Raw genomic sequence first — 17,355 nt, 5'->3', positions numbered from 1 at the left:
CTCCTATGGAGTGAGGGCATATGACTCTGTTAATGGTGATTCGTTTTAGCTTTCTCAAGCGTACTCAGATCTATAGATGTCAAAATACAACTCTGACCTACATCAATACTAATACTAATAATAATAATGTTATTGGAACTCCGCTATTACCGGTCCCAAGCCCGGGGCCTCGTCTATCAAGAGACGAGGAAGTGAGGAGGGGGAGGAGTAACAACCTCGTTAAAAAACCTGGGTCCATCTGGCTCCGGGTGGTAGCACCCAGTAAGGGCCCCTGCCTAGGGTTACAGGTGAAACCTGGCCAACGGTCTTGAAGGCGGAAGAGGAACTCTGCTTTAGTTCCGAACGGTGGAGAGAGCGGAAGAGCCTAGTGGAGTGAACCACGAACAAAAATCAAATTTCGGACTAACAATCCGATCTTATCCTGGAATCTAATTCCTCACTTTGTATTTTATACAATTTCAATTGCAGTATGGAAAGTCCGCTGAATGAAGGCACTACCCCAGGTGGTAACTCGAAAGAGAAATCCACCATTGCGTCACGCAATGCATTGGGACTACAGGTTCTGGGGAGTCCCAACAACTGCAATCAGAAGGTTGAGTCGGAGCAACCTTGGAATCCTTCTAAAATAAAATTCAAAAAGGAATTCTTTTTTGGCACTTTAAATGTAAATTCTCTACTCAAGACTGGTAAACAAAAAGAACTAGAAATACTTCTAGAGAAAAACAAAATTCAAATTTTGGCAGTTCAAGAAACTAGATTCCTAGATGAAAATGTAATAGACACTTGTAACTACAGGATCTTTAAAGGCAAACCAGCAATCAAAATTATGAAGGGGATGCCACTACTTGGTACAGCTTTCTACATTCATAAAAGTATAATAGGAAATGTAACAGAATTTAAATCCAACTCAGAAAGAATATCTCTCCTATCAATTAAATGCAAAAACAAAACGTACACACTTGTTAATTGCCATGCACCAATAAATGAAGACAATAGGAAAAACCCTCAAAAAACAGAGGAATTCTGGGTTCGTTTGGAAAATGAAATATCCAAAATTCCGAAAATGAACACCATATTACTATTAGGTGACTTCAATGCACAAATAGGTAGAGAAAAGAAATTTGAAATGTAGTAGGACATTACCCAGCCCACAGAAGAACAAATACAAATGGTATTAGGCTAATCAGTTTGTGTCAAAGCTATCACCTGAAACTAATGTCAACCTTCTTTAGAAAACTCCCCAGAAAAGCTAAAACATGGATATCTCCAAACCCAATGTTAGGAGAATTTCAGTTAGATCATGTGGCTGTTTAAAAAAAAAGTACAAAAGAAATTATGAATGTGAAAGTAGTAAAGAATGGTGAATTTGATTCTGACCATTATCTCTCTAAAATTAAAGCCAAACTCCTACCTAATAAAGAACAAAGAAAGCCACAGAGGTTAATAAAATATAATGTAGACAGACTTACTATAACAAAAGAATCAATTAAAAACTACCAAGACGAAATTAAAGTGACTAAACAAGGCAACTGGCAAGAAATATCCAAAGCAATTAATTATGCAGCACAGAAAACATTTGGGCCAATAAAAAATAAAACGAAAATATGGTGGAATGAAATATGTGAGGAGGTTTACCAGAGAGGGCTAAAACATGGAAAAAATGGAAACGCTCAAAGAAAATTGTAGATTTTGATCAGTTTAAACAACAAAGGAAGGAAACAGCAAGGATAATCAGAAGTACTAAACGAGCCTTTCAAAAGGAGAAACTTATAGCAATGGACAAAAACTTTATAAAAAATAACACCTGTGACTTTTATCAGACTTTTAAGAATGAATTAAAGGGGTACCAAACTACAAATGTTAGTTTCAAGGATGAAAACGGCAGAATTGGACTAAGCAATACTGAAAATTGTGAGATATTAGCAAGATATTTTGATCGACTTTTGAACTGTCCTGAACAAAGTCATAAATTAGAATTTCAAGATATTGATGAAAATTTGGAAGAAGACATACCACCAACTATAAAAGAAATTGAAGAAGTAATTAAAACCCTCTAAAACAACAAAGCTAGCGGAGAAGATTCTATTACAGTGGAACTTTTGAAGTGGTCCTTGCCAAATATAGCAAATGAGCTACAATTACTCTTTGAAGAAATCTGGAAAACTGAAAAAATTCCTGAGGAATGGAAAGTAGCCTTGATACATCCACTCCACAAAAAAGGTAATAAACAGGATGTTAATAACTACAGAGGAATATCTTTATTAGCAGTGGCATATAAAATATTTTCCAAGATTTTATTAAACAGAGTAGAAACAACACTAGACAATCATTTAGGTGAATATCAAGGTGGTTTCAGGAAAGGAAGATCATGTTCAGAACAAATATTTAATCTTAAGTCAATAATTTGCCACAGGTTACTTAATTCAAAGGACACTGTAGTCATGTTTGTAGATTTCAAAAAGGCTTTTGATTCTGTTGACAGAGAAACTATATATAAAATAATTCGAGAATTTGGCATAAAGTCTAAACTGGCAAATCTAATCCGTGAAACACTTACAGACACAGTCTCTAAAGTGAAATTTCTGGGAGAGATATCACAGCCTTTCAAAATAAAAACTGGTGTACGACAAGGTGACGGACTATTCCCAATTCTTTTTAATTGTGTCCTAGAGAAAATAGTGAGAATTTGGAACGAAAAACTTATTGAACTCAACATTTCACCGATAAGGTTAGGAAGAGGAAACAAAAGGATCGAAATAAATTGTCTTGCATTTGCAGATGACTTTGCAATACTTTCTGAAAATGTGACATCTGCTATAACCCAAGTAAATGTCTTGGAAAGAATCGCCAGCAGAACTGGCTTAAGAATTTCTGCAGAAAAAACAAAATTTTTAACAAATATTTGGGATGCACCAAAATTTCTGAAAACAGATATTGGCCAAATAGAGAGGGTAAAAAAATTCAAATATCTAGGGGAAATAATCCAAGAAAATGGTTTAGAAAAATCTGCAGTAGAGGTGAGGGTACATAAAATGGAGAGAGCTTATGGTGTCACCAAAGATATCTACAATGAAAGATGCCTATCCAAAAATGCAAAAATAAGGCATTACAACACAGTAGTGAAGCCAGAATGCCTATATGCAAGTGAATGTCTGGCATTAAACTATAATTTGGATAAACTAGAAATACTAGAAAGGCGAATCATGAGGAAAATATTAGGCCCACAAAACACAGCAGAAGGTTGGAAATTACGAAGTAATGCTGAAATATATAAAAAAATAGAAAATATATTAGATGTAATGAGGAAAAGGAGACTTATGTTTTTTGGACATTTATATCGAATGCAAGATAGTAGATTAACCAGTAAGATTTTCAGATATTTGTGGGGTAAGAAATCAACGACAAGCTGGGTCAATGAAGTAAGAAAGGATTTAGAAAAAAACAATATAACAACAGAAGAAATAAATAATAGAGAAGGCTTTCGGGAAAAAGTATTGAAAATAGAAGGATTCCAAGGTAGGAAAGTAAAAAAGACTGGTTCAAAGTGGTCTGAAGACAGAAAGAAGAAACATAGTGAACAGATGAAAGCGTACTGGAAGAAAAGGAAAGAACAAAGAAGAAGGAATTGAAATTGGCACGTGGTCCTCTGGTGGCCCATTCGAAAGTAGAAGAAAAAGAAGAAGAATGTTATTGGCTTTACATCCCACTAACTACTTTTGTGGTTTTCGGAGATGCCGAAGTGCTGGAATGTAGTCCCGACCTACATCTGCACCCAATGTGATTTGTAAGGAAATACTACAATACTTGTTTTGATCCCATTTGAATGCTGTATAAAACCTGGAAAGTGCAACTTTTATTCATAAGATATATTAATAGTCCATTAGAATTTACAATTACCTTATAGAGAGTAATTTCGACTGTCAGAGACAGGCTTATGTAGTTGTGGTTAATAACAGGCCTGAATATTCTATTAATAAGTGTTATTAATTTAAGATTCCTATGTGACGACAGAATCGGTTTGAGCACTCAGGAGATTTCAATAAAATTCCCCCAATGATCTAGCTCCAACTTGTACCGTGTTTCATAAATTAGCTAATAAATTTTGGGAAACAGAATGTGTTCAAGATAAGAAGCAAATACAACGGTGCACACTGCTCACAGGAGTAGTTCTCAATGACATCGGGCAACACCTAGAAAATTCCCATAAAAGATCTCTTTGGCACCTTGCTTACCAAATAAGAATTTTCTACAGCTCTGTGTAAATGGCTAGAAATGTTTGGAAAATAAAGCAAAGCAGTTCCAATACCCCCTTCCGAGACAGGAAAGTACATCTTGTTAAGCTACTTTTTTGTTTGTAATACAGTACTATGACTTTTTCACCTTTAAAAAGTTAACTCAATTGATTATAAAACCAGGAAAATTACACAAGATAGTGAAATTGAGTGAATTTAGGTGTCGTTCAGGTTATTACTTGTTTGTTTCCTATAACTGAACATGTCTGGCACAGCCCAATTTAGCGTATTGTACGCCCCGAACTCATGGCGAGTAACCGCCTTCTCCCATAATAACAAGGGACGCGCGGTGTGGCTGTGAGGGTTATGAAAATGAGAAACCATGGAAAACCATCTTCAGGGCTGCTGATAGGATTTAAAAAAAGCTCAGTGAAATCACAGCGAACAACATTTAAAAAGATTTCAAAATGAAATAAAAAATAACCTAATAAAATATACATAGAAATTATGTTTTCAGCAACTCAAATAATTCCAAACAATCCCTAAATTTGGTTCTCCTCCCATGTAAAAAAGAAACATTCCAAAATTTTGTTGTGACAAACTGTTTTTCTTTCCATTTTCCCAATATTTTACCTGAAAATCCTAATACTGATGAGAATGTTACACTCAGTGCAACTTGCCACATAAACTTTGTGTAAGTCCACAAGTGGAGATGAACTTCATGAGGTGGTCATATTTCACAGGGCGGGTTAGATTGTGACTCAGATCAAGCGGATCCTGGACACTGATTGGGCACTTGACGGGAAACTTGGTAGCCTCTCCATCACTGATCAACTGTCGGTAGCGAGACATGAAAGGCTGCAGATTCGTCATGGAGCCCTGAAAGTCTGTCTTCTCTATTCTGGAGCCCAACAAAGGGCAAATCACAAAATTATCATAGTCAAAGGAACGGTAAAATTTGCAAAATTCTTCCAGCAGTTCTAGAACTGTCTGGGTGTTTGACGTTGCAGGTACCTTAGATTTGTCTGTTGTGAAAGTACAGTCCCAACCTGTAAAGGAAAGGCATCATCATTAACTATACACAGAGGTATGAAATTGTAGCACTGATTCTATTTATGCAAAAATGATATTAAAAATAGTATTTTCAAATGTTAATTAGTTGAATAAATAGCACTTATTAGCTATAACTTGTTTTGCTATATTATTAGGCCTATTTGGGACAGGTAAATGAAATACAAATATTAAGTTGAGTAAACAGACATACGTAACTTAATCTATATTACAATGTAATATTTTAATAATGTTGCCAAAAAAAAGACAGAAGCAAAAAACTATGACATTGCAAAACAAAAACTGATTTATAGCCACAGATGCTTGGAGTTTTGTTCATAGATTTGAATTAAAGAATAACTCTGCACAATCTCTAAGAGTTTCTCCCTCCATTCCTTTCTTGAATAACACTGAAAGAATGTTCGTGTTTAAATTTAACGACAACTCACAATTATAGAAATTTAACTCCTTTTACCCATCCCAGGAGTGCTATATAGCAGATAAAAGTAAAGATATAACCTGTTCTAGGAAAGGGATGCCAATTCTGAATTCTTACTTCTACAAGTAGAACGAAAAACACGACCTGAGTGAAAAATATTGAGCTTTGGCTCTTCGCTCCATCTGTCAGATCAAACTTTAAACTATGAAAAGGCAATGCCATCTCTGTGAAAACAGTTGGCAATACAATGAAAATGTTACAGTAGAACCTCTATTTATTGTTTTTACAGGGACCTGATTTTTTTTCTTGTATCTTAAATGGGGGATTACCTTAAATCGAAGTTTCAGTACGAAGCACACTTTTCCAGAGATCTTCGCCTGTATTAACATAAATTGTACCATCATATATTATTTGCATAGTGACAGCAATAAAACAAGGAGATATCTACCCTACAGACTGTACTGTAGTTAAGGTTTGTGCTTCATTTTGACAAATTTTTGTCGGTGAATGCAAAACTGCTTCACTTTGAGGTCGTTCTTATAATATTATATACGATTTTCCATAAAAGTTGGGAAAGCTACTAAACTGACACAAAAACACATTAAAATCAGTATGAAACAGCAATCGGTTTGTTAAAACATTTTCGTGGAAGTTTTCCAAGAAGCGGCTTACTCATTAGCACGCATTTTCTAATTCCAATAGTCTGAACATGCATATTCAGTTTCATTCTTATCAATTGTAATAGCATGGCAAACATTTTCATTCTCTTACTTCAAACGGTGTCACCTAATTTAGGTTTACTGCGCACGTATTATGAAAACATATTTCAAGCTCCCTGTAGAATAATAATTTCACCGTGAATTTACATGAGAACAGCCTTTCTGAAATTTAACAAGACACGAAAGTACATAACCTAACCTCTCATATTAATTATGCACACTGCTGTATCTTGAGAAGGAGAAGTATCACACACTTATTTTATTTCAGTACATAGTATTAAAATTAAGCAATCGTTTAGTTCAGCTTTTATTTCTAAGTGCTGCATTCATAAAATACGACTCCGAGTAGACTTGGAGTAGAGTATCGTGGAGTAACTAGTAAGGTTAATTCTGAGTAACACTATTCCGTGTACGCTTGGAGTGAATACAGAGTAACAGAATATGACTAATCAATTTAGGAAGGTTATTTGTTTTACCATAACCTCATTTGCGAGGAATTTAATGTCTAATTTTAAGGGAGTTTCTTCATAGCAGCATGCTATATGAGTTGTTACTACTTTCCTTGCCAAGTTGTGCCTTAAAACAGTATCCGTTATTCTTTATCTCGTAGGAACAATCTGATTACATTGATGATCAATACCAATACATCAGCTCTGCACTGGTGCACAATAAGCCATTTAGGACAACTAGCTATGTAGATTATGTTGTTAACAACTACGCTGAAACTGAATTTAAACAGCATTTCCGATTGCCCAGATCAATATTCGAACATTTACTCAGAATCAGGGGCCCTAAACTTTCTAAATCCAAAATCGGGGAATGAGGAAGATCATTGCAAGACCCACGAAAGCAACTTCTGGTTGTAATTGTCTCTTAGCACCTGATTTGTACAGATCCGTTTCGTGAGAGTTATAAATGCAATGAGTGGTATTTCTGATCATATAATTAAATGGTCTCATTCAGAAGGTCATCTAAAATTTTTAAAAAGTTACATTTTATAAATTTACGAAGGACATCTTAGAAAGTTGAGGTTAATAAATCAGCTAATCATTCATAACATGGGTATTCTTATAAAAATTCAATCATGTTATTTCCGCCGATTATTAAAATTGGTACTTATTTTTCCTGTTTTAAACAAAAATATTTCCTTCTTTATTCAATACTAGCTGATGTAACCGTGCTTCGCTACGGGATTCTCAGAAAGACTGTTTTGTGGTTTTCCTAACTACAGTTAACTTAGGCAATTACAGAAACGTCAGTAGGAATGTAGGGATTAAAAGATATGTTATCATATGAAATACTCGCTCAAATAAAAAACAGCACATTTTCTCACTTTTAACGAACATTACTACGATGCCGATCTAACAGTTCAAAGTTCCAGTGCCCAGGCTGCAGACAGCCATGAACACTCCTCTGCCATTGCTCCGTTAAATATACACACTGCTCATTCCAATCAGTGCCTCAGGGTAGGGATTGAATAGCTCGAATGCTATGATGAACCACTTTGTTACGTACAAGTAACATCAGAAAATTTATGAACCAGAGGAATGGCATGCTTAAGAAGAAAGTTATCGAATTCCCCAGTTACTTCCCGCCAATATTCAGTTAGGCTGTTATACTCTGTATGACCGGGCAAGTTGGCCATATGGTTAGGGGCGCGCAGCGGTGAGTTTGCATCCGGGAGGTAGTGGGTTCGAAAACCACTATCAACAGCCCTGAAGATGGTTTTCCGTGGTCTCCCATTTTCACACCAGGCAAATGCTGGGGCTGTACCGTAATTAACACCTTTCCACTCCTAGCCCTTTCCTATCCCATCGTAGCCATAATACCTATATATGTTGGTGCGACATAAAACAAATTTTAAAAAACTACTCGGTATACAGCAGTAGTGTTGGCTACTGAATGTATGATTCGAAGCAGTGTATCGATTCATTCAAGTGTCCGAGTGAATCGATTCACAGGAACGGCGAGCTCACGGCACATGATTCAGCTTACTCCCAGAGGACAGTGCTGAGTGGCGCACTCACTGGACGTTGACGGGGAGCCGAACTTCCGCTGAAGTGAGACAGTGAATCATGGCACATCGAAAGAATCGTGAACGAGTGCGGCTCAGTGAGACACATGATACACACGGCTCCTTATCGGCTCACTGGACACGCGGAGAGCTGAGCTTCCACTGCAGTGAGACATACAGTGAACCATGCTACACTGAAAGAATCGTATGCTATAATGGACTCTCGAGCTCAGCTCATTTGAAAATAATACCCATTTTCATTCACTGTCCTCTTCTTACAGGGAGGTTTAAGTAATAGATGGATTTATTTCCAGTGTTCAAAAGGTAGTCACAACATAATTCTGAAGTAGCTAGTAAGTAGGCAGACTATTAGGTTATACTATTTATTAGTTTAATGAATCTTAGTATTATAACTTAGTTGACATTTGACAATTAAACTCGACTCTAGCCTGCCCAATGACTATGGGTCATGCTCATGACCACTCAAAAGTACCTGTTTTATATTGGGAAGAATGGCTCACTATTCTCTCAGTTCATATGTCACATCGTTGCACAAGACTTCAATCATATGTGGACAGACGCAATAACAGTATGTTGAATCAGAAAACCAGCGGGCTACTGTAGGCCTACATCTCGGGTAGCCTATAAAAGATATGAGTATTAAAAGAAATCCTCAGCTGATAGAAAAATACTTTTTAAAAAAATGACTGAGCGAGTTGTCGTGCGGTTAATATCGCGTGGCTATGCCCTTGCATTCGGGGGATGGTGGGTTTGAATCCCACCGTCGGCAGCCGTTAAGATGGTTTTTCCGTAGTTTCCCCGTTTTCACACCAGGAAATGCTGGGACTGTACCTTAATTCAGGTCATGGCTGCTACCTTCCTAATCCTAACCTTTCCCACCCTGCTTCGCCGGAAACCTTCGATGTATTAGAGTTTTTTTTTTTTTTTTTTTTTTTTTTTGCTAGTTGCTTTACGTTGCACCGACACAGATAGGTCTTATGGCGACGATGGGACATGGAAGAGCTAGGAGTGGGAAGGAAGCGGCCGTGGCCTTAATTAAGGTACAGCCCCAGCATTTGCCTGGTGTGAAAATGGGAAACCACGGAAAACCATCTTCAGGGCTGCCGACAGTGGGACTCGAACCTACTATCTCCCGAATACTGGATACTGGCATTTTTTCTTAGAAAGGAGTTCATAGTATGAAGACCAGATGGCAGCTGCGAGCACTGAATGCTGTTGCTGCTGTCTTACCAGCACATACTACACAGATGCAGTAGGAGCGGTGACCAATGAGCCGTGAATCGGATCATTGTATCGATTCAGTAACGTGAACGGAATCAAATGAATCGATTCAGTAAAATGAATCGAATGTCCCATCACTATACAGCAGTAATCCCATCTATCAGGCATGACACAAAGCACATCACAACAGACAATGGTCAATGTAATGTTATTGTTGTTCAGCGTTATGAGGTTTCTGTATTGTAGGCCTTCACATTTAGTAGTCTTTCAACTCCGTGATATTAGGGCGTCTTATGAAATGATTTATAGCGTAGACTGTAATTCCTTATTCCCCAACTTTACATAACGATTTTCATTAAATTCTGTTTACTCATTTTCTCGTGACTTGGCGCTGATATGGACTTAGCAACAAAAATCCAAATTCATGAATATCTCTGTTATCATAGCCGGTACGATAAAATGTATAAGACATAAATGATCGGATATTTAAGGCTATATAACTTTAGTAATGTAGCATTTGTCGATAGGACCACTAATAATACAAATATTTGAGAATTAAATTTTAGGCCTTCCCCTAAGCTACCATTCCACTCAGCATGAATATAATAATTATTTATGGCTTAGATTGTTGCGACTTATTCTCTGACTTCGCCTACCGAATTTCGTTAAGATATGACCACTAATAACAAATATTTGATAATTAATTTTAGGCCTTCCCCTAAACTACCATTTCACTTAGAGTGAATACAATTATTTAATGCCTAGATTATAGCGACTTAAATATTATGAGGAGGATACACTCATTTTATTAAGATTACGATCACTAATAACATAAAATATTTCAGAATTTCATTTCAGGCCTTCCCCTAAACTACCATTTCACTCACCGTGAATAAAATGATTTATAGCCTAGATTGTAGGGGCTCATCCCCCGACTTTATGTACTGATTTTCATTAAATTCTCTTCAGCCGTTTTCTCGTAATGCGTGTACATACATACATACATACATACATACATAGACAGAAATTTCATAAAAATAAAAAGTGTATTTCCTTGTTACTGTGGACACAACCGATAAAGAAATACCATTATTTTTAAATTCTGAGCAATGTACAGATAAAACTCTTATTTTATATATATATAGACATAACGTTCTTCTTTGTCAACAACTAGAAAATAATTTGAATTCATTGCCATGTCAATATACTCGCATTTTAATATTTTTCATCACCACCAATGAATGCATTACTGCACATGTAGAGTTAAATCTACCCACCTATTTTCGCGGAGTAAAAAGAGTATATTTTGAGTTAACTCGAATGCATTTTCTGAACACCTTGTAGAGTGAACTCTGAGTTTACTCGGAGTTGGAGAGTAGTATTTTGCGAACGCAACCAAGGAGTTAACAACTGCTGGCATTGCACTTATTGCGAAGACCTATTATTCCAATGTTTGTTTACATGAGTCGGAGACTCGAAGCTCGGAGTTGTGAGGAGACCATGGGCTCGCTCAAGGTAGACTCACTCGCGCGTAGCGAGGAATCGATACGGAAGATGATCGATCGCATTCAATATATAAACGCTTGAGTAGAAGTCATATACTGTATTTGGTACAGTGTATGAATAATGATAATGGATACAAATTAATGTGCCGGAATTAGCCCGTACGTAGTATTTAAGAAGAAATAAGGTACCTGATTAGAATGTTCTTAAAAATATAAACTTAGTGAACCACCTAAGCAATGTAAACAGTTCAAGATGTTCTAAAATGAACGAAACATGTACGGTGTATGATTAACCCTTTGGCACTCAGCCAATATGCAGGTGTTTGCTCGAAGACACTCAGACTAATTTTTGTGATTTCCCAAAGCAAATTACAAAAATTCAACACGTAAAGAGTTTAACACACATTAAAATAAAATTAATCACACTAATACAGAAAACTATGAGTATTTCAGAAATGAATATACTTTGGACGTATTGTTATTGGTTAAGCCCAAAAAAATTATTAAATTTCGAAAATAAATTTAAAAAATAAATTATTGTTTTCAATGACAGAAAAATTAGACATTGATGCGTCTTCCTTCTTTACTCTTAGACTTGAATGAAAGAACATTTAATTCTGAATAATTTGATATCAATATGATGTGTGTGCTGCAACTGACTCATGAAGCATTGCACAAAGTTATTCAGTGTACATGTAACGGTCATCGATGTCAGGTCCTCGCAGTCCGATGCACGGTGAGCAGTTACGACCGTGTCACTTCCCACATAACGGGAATCACTTTCAGCAAAAGAAGGTCATTACTACTGTATAAATCATCTGAAAATTCAAGGATATCGGCCTCATTCGGCCTTGAATATGGCCTAGCCATTACGATAAAAAGATGACGCAAGCACATGCAACACCGGAGTTACGAAAAGGAGTAAAATTGTAGTTTACGAAGTACATCGAACACACAGTATACAAAAGAAACGAAATAAACTATAAACAAAACTCATAGCAAGATCAACTTGTTGTATTCATAAGCCAATCAAAACAGATCCATGCAATAACAACCTCAAATAACCACAACATAAACATTCACGGTCAACAGATTTCATTTGTCGAAAATAAAAATATTTTGTACGGCTGGTGGATATATCTGTTGAGTTAAACGCAAATTCAATGCTTTAAGGTACCGTCAGGATCAACTGTTACGATTTAACAGCTACGCAAATGACCAAAATCCGTAAATAAGACAGAGCCGATGTATCGGTGCCGTCAGCGTTTTCGCCATAACCTCTCGCGCCGATCAATCGGCGCGCTGAGTGCGAAAGGGTTAATTTATTTGCCAAAATGCAAATATAAGTATCAAAAAGGTGGAAGATTTTTTACTGTTATTAAGTCTTTGTAAATTGTATTTGATACGGAAAATGAAGCCGATTTCTTGCAATGCCTGAATATTGGCGGGAAGTAGCTGGGGAGTTAGATAACTTTCTACTTTAGTGTGCCATTCTTCTGATTCATACATTTTCTGATACTACTGGTACGTAACATACTGGTTTATCCTGGTCATTCCAGCTCTGAAAATCTGGACTGTTACACCGGCATCGTGGTACTGTTTGTTAAAAGTGAGAAAATGTGAGGTTTATCATTTGATCGAGTATTTTATATGATAACATTACTTTTAATCGCTACATTTCTACTGATGTTTTGTAATGGTCTATGTTGACTTCAGTTAGGAAAACCACAAAGTCAGTCTTTCTGAGAATCCCGTAGCGAAGTACGGGTAAATCAGCTAGTCTGATATAAAATAGCATTGCTCTTATGGAATAATTTTCGGGACTGGAAATTTCTTCCGTTAAATGCAGGTTTATGTTAAATCGAGGTCACGCAAAATCGGGGTTATACTGTATTTTTAAAAAGGACTTCAAGGTTCAGAAAAGGACCGTCAATTCACAATGGAGATTTTAACATTGCCAAAATGGCATGGGAGTTTGTGGAATTATGTGTAACCCTGCTCCCAGATAGCATAACGTTCTCATTCCTGAGGCTCTCGTCATGGAAACGGAGTCAAGGCCATAGCAAGTATGCTTCATAACTATATGCAGAACTACAGTTATGTTAGTAGCTTGTTAGAGTGTGCACATGAGCATATATCAGTAAACAGATACACATGGCAACATGGGCCGAGTATTCACTCGACTGACATATAGTTTTAGCTTTGTTTGAATGCATATTCTCATTTCATTTCTTTGTCTCTTCTTTTAAATTTCTTTTATGAATACTACAAATTTTTATTGACTTATTTACATTGTTTCATGCTGGCAGTATCTTTTCTACAAATTTAAAAAGTAGAGATAATACCCACACGGAACAATGTAAAAATGATGAGAATATAAAACTAGAAGGGTATTTCTCTGAATCCAAGATGACCGAACACTTTTTCCTTTTAAACAAATCAGGTTTAAAAGGTGCTTTGTAAAATCATATGAATGCCTTTATTGAACATTTTTAGACTATCTTTGCCTTCATGCCATCGCCGAACATTGGTCTTTATTATGCCGTACTTTCTTGCAGCTGCACAATTATTCTTTATTCCCATAAATTTAATAACCATTAAATTAAAAAATGGAATCATAATATCGAAGAGAACCCGTTGAAAATTTGCCAGCAATACCTGTTCCACGTCTCTACAATAAGATGATCCATCAGAAAAATATTCTTGCAGTCTATAAAACTGTTACTATTACTAAAAGTCAGGTACAACCAGCTGCCGTTAAAATGTACATCTTTCTTGCTGGCTTCGGTCGATTTAAGCGACCAGTGATGTATAATGAAGACGCGGACGTCGAAGGTAATGAGTTTATTGAGTAGTGGTATGGCCATTCTCCTTGCGTTTTTCACGCACATACCTCACAATTACAAGATATTAGAATCATTCCGTATTGATGGTTTTCACTTTACAAAGGTGAAAAAATTAGTGTATCCTTCTAATTCAATACATCATATATTCCATTATTAGACGGAGTAATCAAATTCAAACATGTTCGGCTCGTTTGAGCCATCTTCAGTGAAAAAAGGGGGGGGGGGGGTTTGAAATAATTTACATAACCCTTTTTCACTGAAGATGGCAAAAACGAGCCAAAACATGTTTGAATTTGATTACTCCGTCTAATGATGGAATATATGATGTACTGAATTAGGAGGATACACTCATTTTTTCACCTTTGTAAAGTCATACCTCACAATATCATCTTCAACTTCTTTAAAGCGACCTTGTTGCGGGCCATTGCATGCATTTTTTTTGTCCATTATGCACTTTAAAGCTGTCTTTTTGTCTTCACATTAACACGGAACATTGGCTTTAGTTATGCCGTATTTTCTTGTGGCTGCACCATTATTCTTCATTTTGGTGTGTTTAATAACCATTAACTTAAAATTGACATCATAATATCAACGAGAACCCATTGAAAATCTGCTGGCACCTGTTTCACTTGTCTTTACAATACAACGATCTATCACGAAAAATTTCCTGCGGTCTGTAAAACTGTTAATTTTACTAAGTGCCAGGTACAGCAGATGCCTTATAACTCTGCCATGGAGTAGAATTGGCCTTTCTAAAAATTCAAAGGCATGCATGTTTTGATGCCTTTCTGCGCATCTGAGAAACATTTTTGTAGAGGCTAATACAGGGATTTTTTTTTTTTTTGTTATCTATGGGGATTGTCATTCGCCCGGTCGCCCGAGCTGCCAATGTCATTCTCTCTTCACTATTTCCCGAGAACCAGTGACGTTACACAGGGGCACTGTACAAACGGTTGCTGTGGCTAGCTATATAACCTATAGACCTAATAAAGACGCAAACATTGAAAGTTTTATGCACGCACTGGGGGAGGGGGGGGGGGGTGGCATGAAGGGGAGCCGCGTGGTTACCTTGGTAACTGCCAGTGGTATTCATTACTGTAAGGTCGTGAATGCAAGACGACCCTTGATCTTTCACATGAGATTCTGAGAAAAAAAAAGTCTTGAACTCTGAGAAATACAGTAAAGTTCAAATGGGGCAAATACATATATCCGTTTGTAATAATAATATTACTGTTTTTACATCCCATTACCTACTTTTTTGATGGTTTATGGAGATGCCAATGTGCTGGAATTCTGTCCCGCAGGAGTTCTTTTACGTGCCAGTAAATCTACCAACACGAGGCTGATGTATTTGAGCACCTTCAAAGTTGGGGTCAGAAGGCCAGCGCCATAACCATCTGAGCCACTCAGCCTGGCGATTTAACCATTTGTAAGAAATTACAAATGTCGCCTAAGCGTGTGGTGAGTATTTAAAATTAGTTATAATATGGAGGTACAATAGCACTCATATTGGCTCCTGGGAAATAGTGATAGTGTCACAAACAAGAACATTCTCAAAAATACGTATGATACACACACACACACTGCTTGACATCTTAAACAGGAGAAAAAAATAACTGTTTACCACTTGTTTTGTCATTTCTGGCATTTAAAAACGTGGCCCTGAGCAATACCCTCCAGCTATCAAATGTCTTGGATCAGTGTGTTTAGCCTGCAGCGAGATGTGCAAGAGGATAGGTTCTGGTAATCGCTGGAAGAAGAATGCTACCATCATGACAGCGTAACTAATGAAGTGGCCCACCTTGACCTGTTCGGAATTCGTGGAGATGTGCCCATTTTTTAACTGATGTATCACCCTGTTTGAAGGAAAGCTGAAAGGAGCAAAATAGTAAGTAGTAGTAGTATAATAATAATTTCGTGTGGCTATTTCTAGCCGAGTGCAGCCCTTGTAAGGTAGACCCTCTGATGGGGGTGGGCGACACCTGCCATGTGCAGGTAACTGTGTGTTATTGTGGTGGAGGATAGTTTATGTGTGGTGTGTGAGTTGCAGGGATGTTGGGGACAACAAAACACCCAGCCCCTGGGCCGTTGGAATTAACCAATGAAGTTTAAAATCCCCGACCTGGCCGGGAATCGAACCCGGGACCCTCTGAACCGAAGGCCAGTACGCTGATTATTCAGCCAACGAGTCAGACAGTAGTAGTAGTAGTTTTTTTTGCTAGTTGCTTTACGTCGCACCGACACAGATAGGTCTTATGGCGACGATGGGACAGGGAAGGGCCAGGAGTGGGAAAGAAGCGGCCGTGGCCTTAATTAAGGTACAGCCTAGTATGAAAATGGGAAACCACGGAAAACCATTTTCAGGAGTAGTAGTAGTATTGGGCGGAGTTGGCTGGTTTAACACTCCAGTAAAGTGATGAACCCACTGAGCATCTTGCTCATCTTCTAGGAGATATAATTTGCTGTCCCAAAAGTTTCTGATGGTAGAATGTGACCGTGTCATTAAAATAAATTTTAAAATGTTATCCATATAACTTCATTTTATGACCAGTAACAGCAATGAAATTTTATTACAATGTCCCATTAACTTTTGAAGTTTTTAAAGAGATGTTAGAAATTTAGAATTACCGTGAAAGGAGCTTATGCTGATAAATCTAATTGGATTTCTGGCATTTAAGAAAGTCCCAAACTTCTGGGAGCTAATTGGAACTCGTGAAGATGCAACCAATTTTTACCAAACATATACAATGAATGACAATAACTGAGCAATACCCACCAGCTATGTAATGCCTTGGTCCAGTGTGTTTAGCCTGTAGCAAATAGATAGGCGGGAGGATGGGTTCTGGTAACTGCTGGAAGAAGAAAACTACCATCATAACGAGCGCGTAACTACTGAAATGGCCCATCTTGTGAGCTGCTCGGAACTCTTGGAGATGTGCCCATTTTTTAACAAAAATGCACAGCGGATGGAGACGGGGATCCAATGACAATAGGAACCTGCAAACAAGTAAAAATATTAGTTAAAAGAATATGAATGAGAACAAGAATAGGGAACTACAGAGTCAACAATTCTATATCGTCACAAGTTTATCAATCTGACTTCAGGATATAGGAAGACTGTCAAGGAAGTAGGAAACTACTAAACAAAATAGTAAACAGTAAAAGAAACGAATATATAAACATCCTTGCACTGGAAACAGAAGATGGTAGCTTAATACAAACCGAGGAAGGGATCAGGGATGAAATGAAGAAGTACTTCAACATGCTGTTAAATGGAGATGGGGGCAACACCACCACCAATGATTGTA

The 17,355-nt window shown here is 37.2% G+C and overlaps 1 protein-coding gene across 1 annotated transcript in view; it reads right to left on the bottom strand.

Moving 5' to 3' along the window:
* Positions 1 to 3,945: 3,945 nt before the first annotated feature.
* The window catches only part of LOC136883265 (terminal uridylyltransferase Tailor), a 136,056-nt gene continuing 122,646 nt past the window's right edge, over positions 3,946 to 17,355 (bottom strand). The window contains exons 8-9 of the mRNA XM_067155476.2: positions 16,824 to 17,044; positions 3,946 to 5,281 (exon numbers count right to left, since the gene is read on the bottom strand). Coding sequence (XP_067011577.2) covers positions 4,899 to 5,281; positions 16,824 to 17,044 — 604 coding nt within the window. The 3' untranslated portion in view covers positions 3,946 to 4,898. The remainder of the gene's footprint in view (positions 5,282 to 16,823; positions 17,045 to 17,355) is intronic.

Source organism: Anabrus simplex, chromosome 11, assembly GCF_040414725.1.
Source record: "Anabrus simplex isolate iqAnaSimp1 chromosome 11, ASM4041472v1, whole genome shotgun sequence".
Lineage (NCBI taxonomy): Eukaryota > Metazoa > Arthropoda > Insecta > Orthoptera > Tettigoniidae > Anabrus > Anabrus simplex.
The sequence above is the reverse complement of the archived record's forward strand: the minus strand, read 5'-3'. Positions and strand labels throughout refer to the sequence as shown.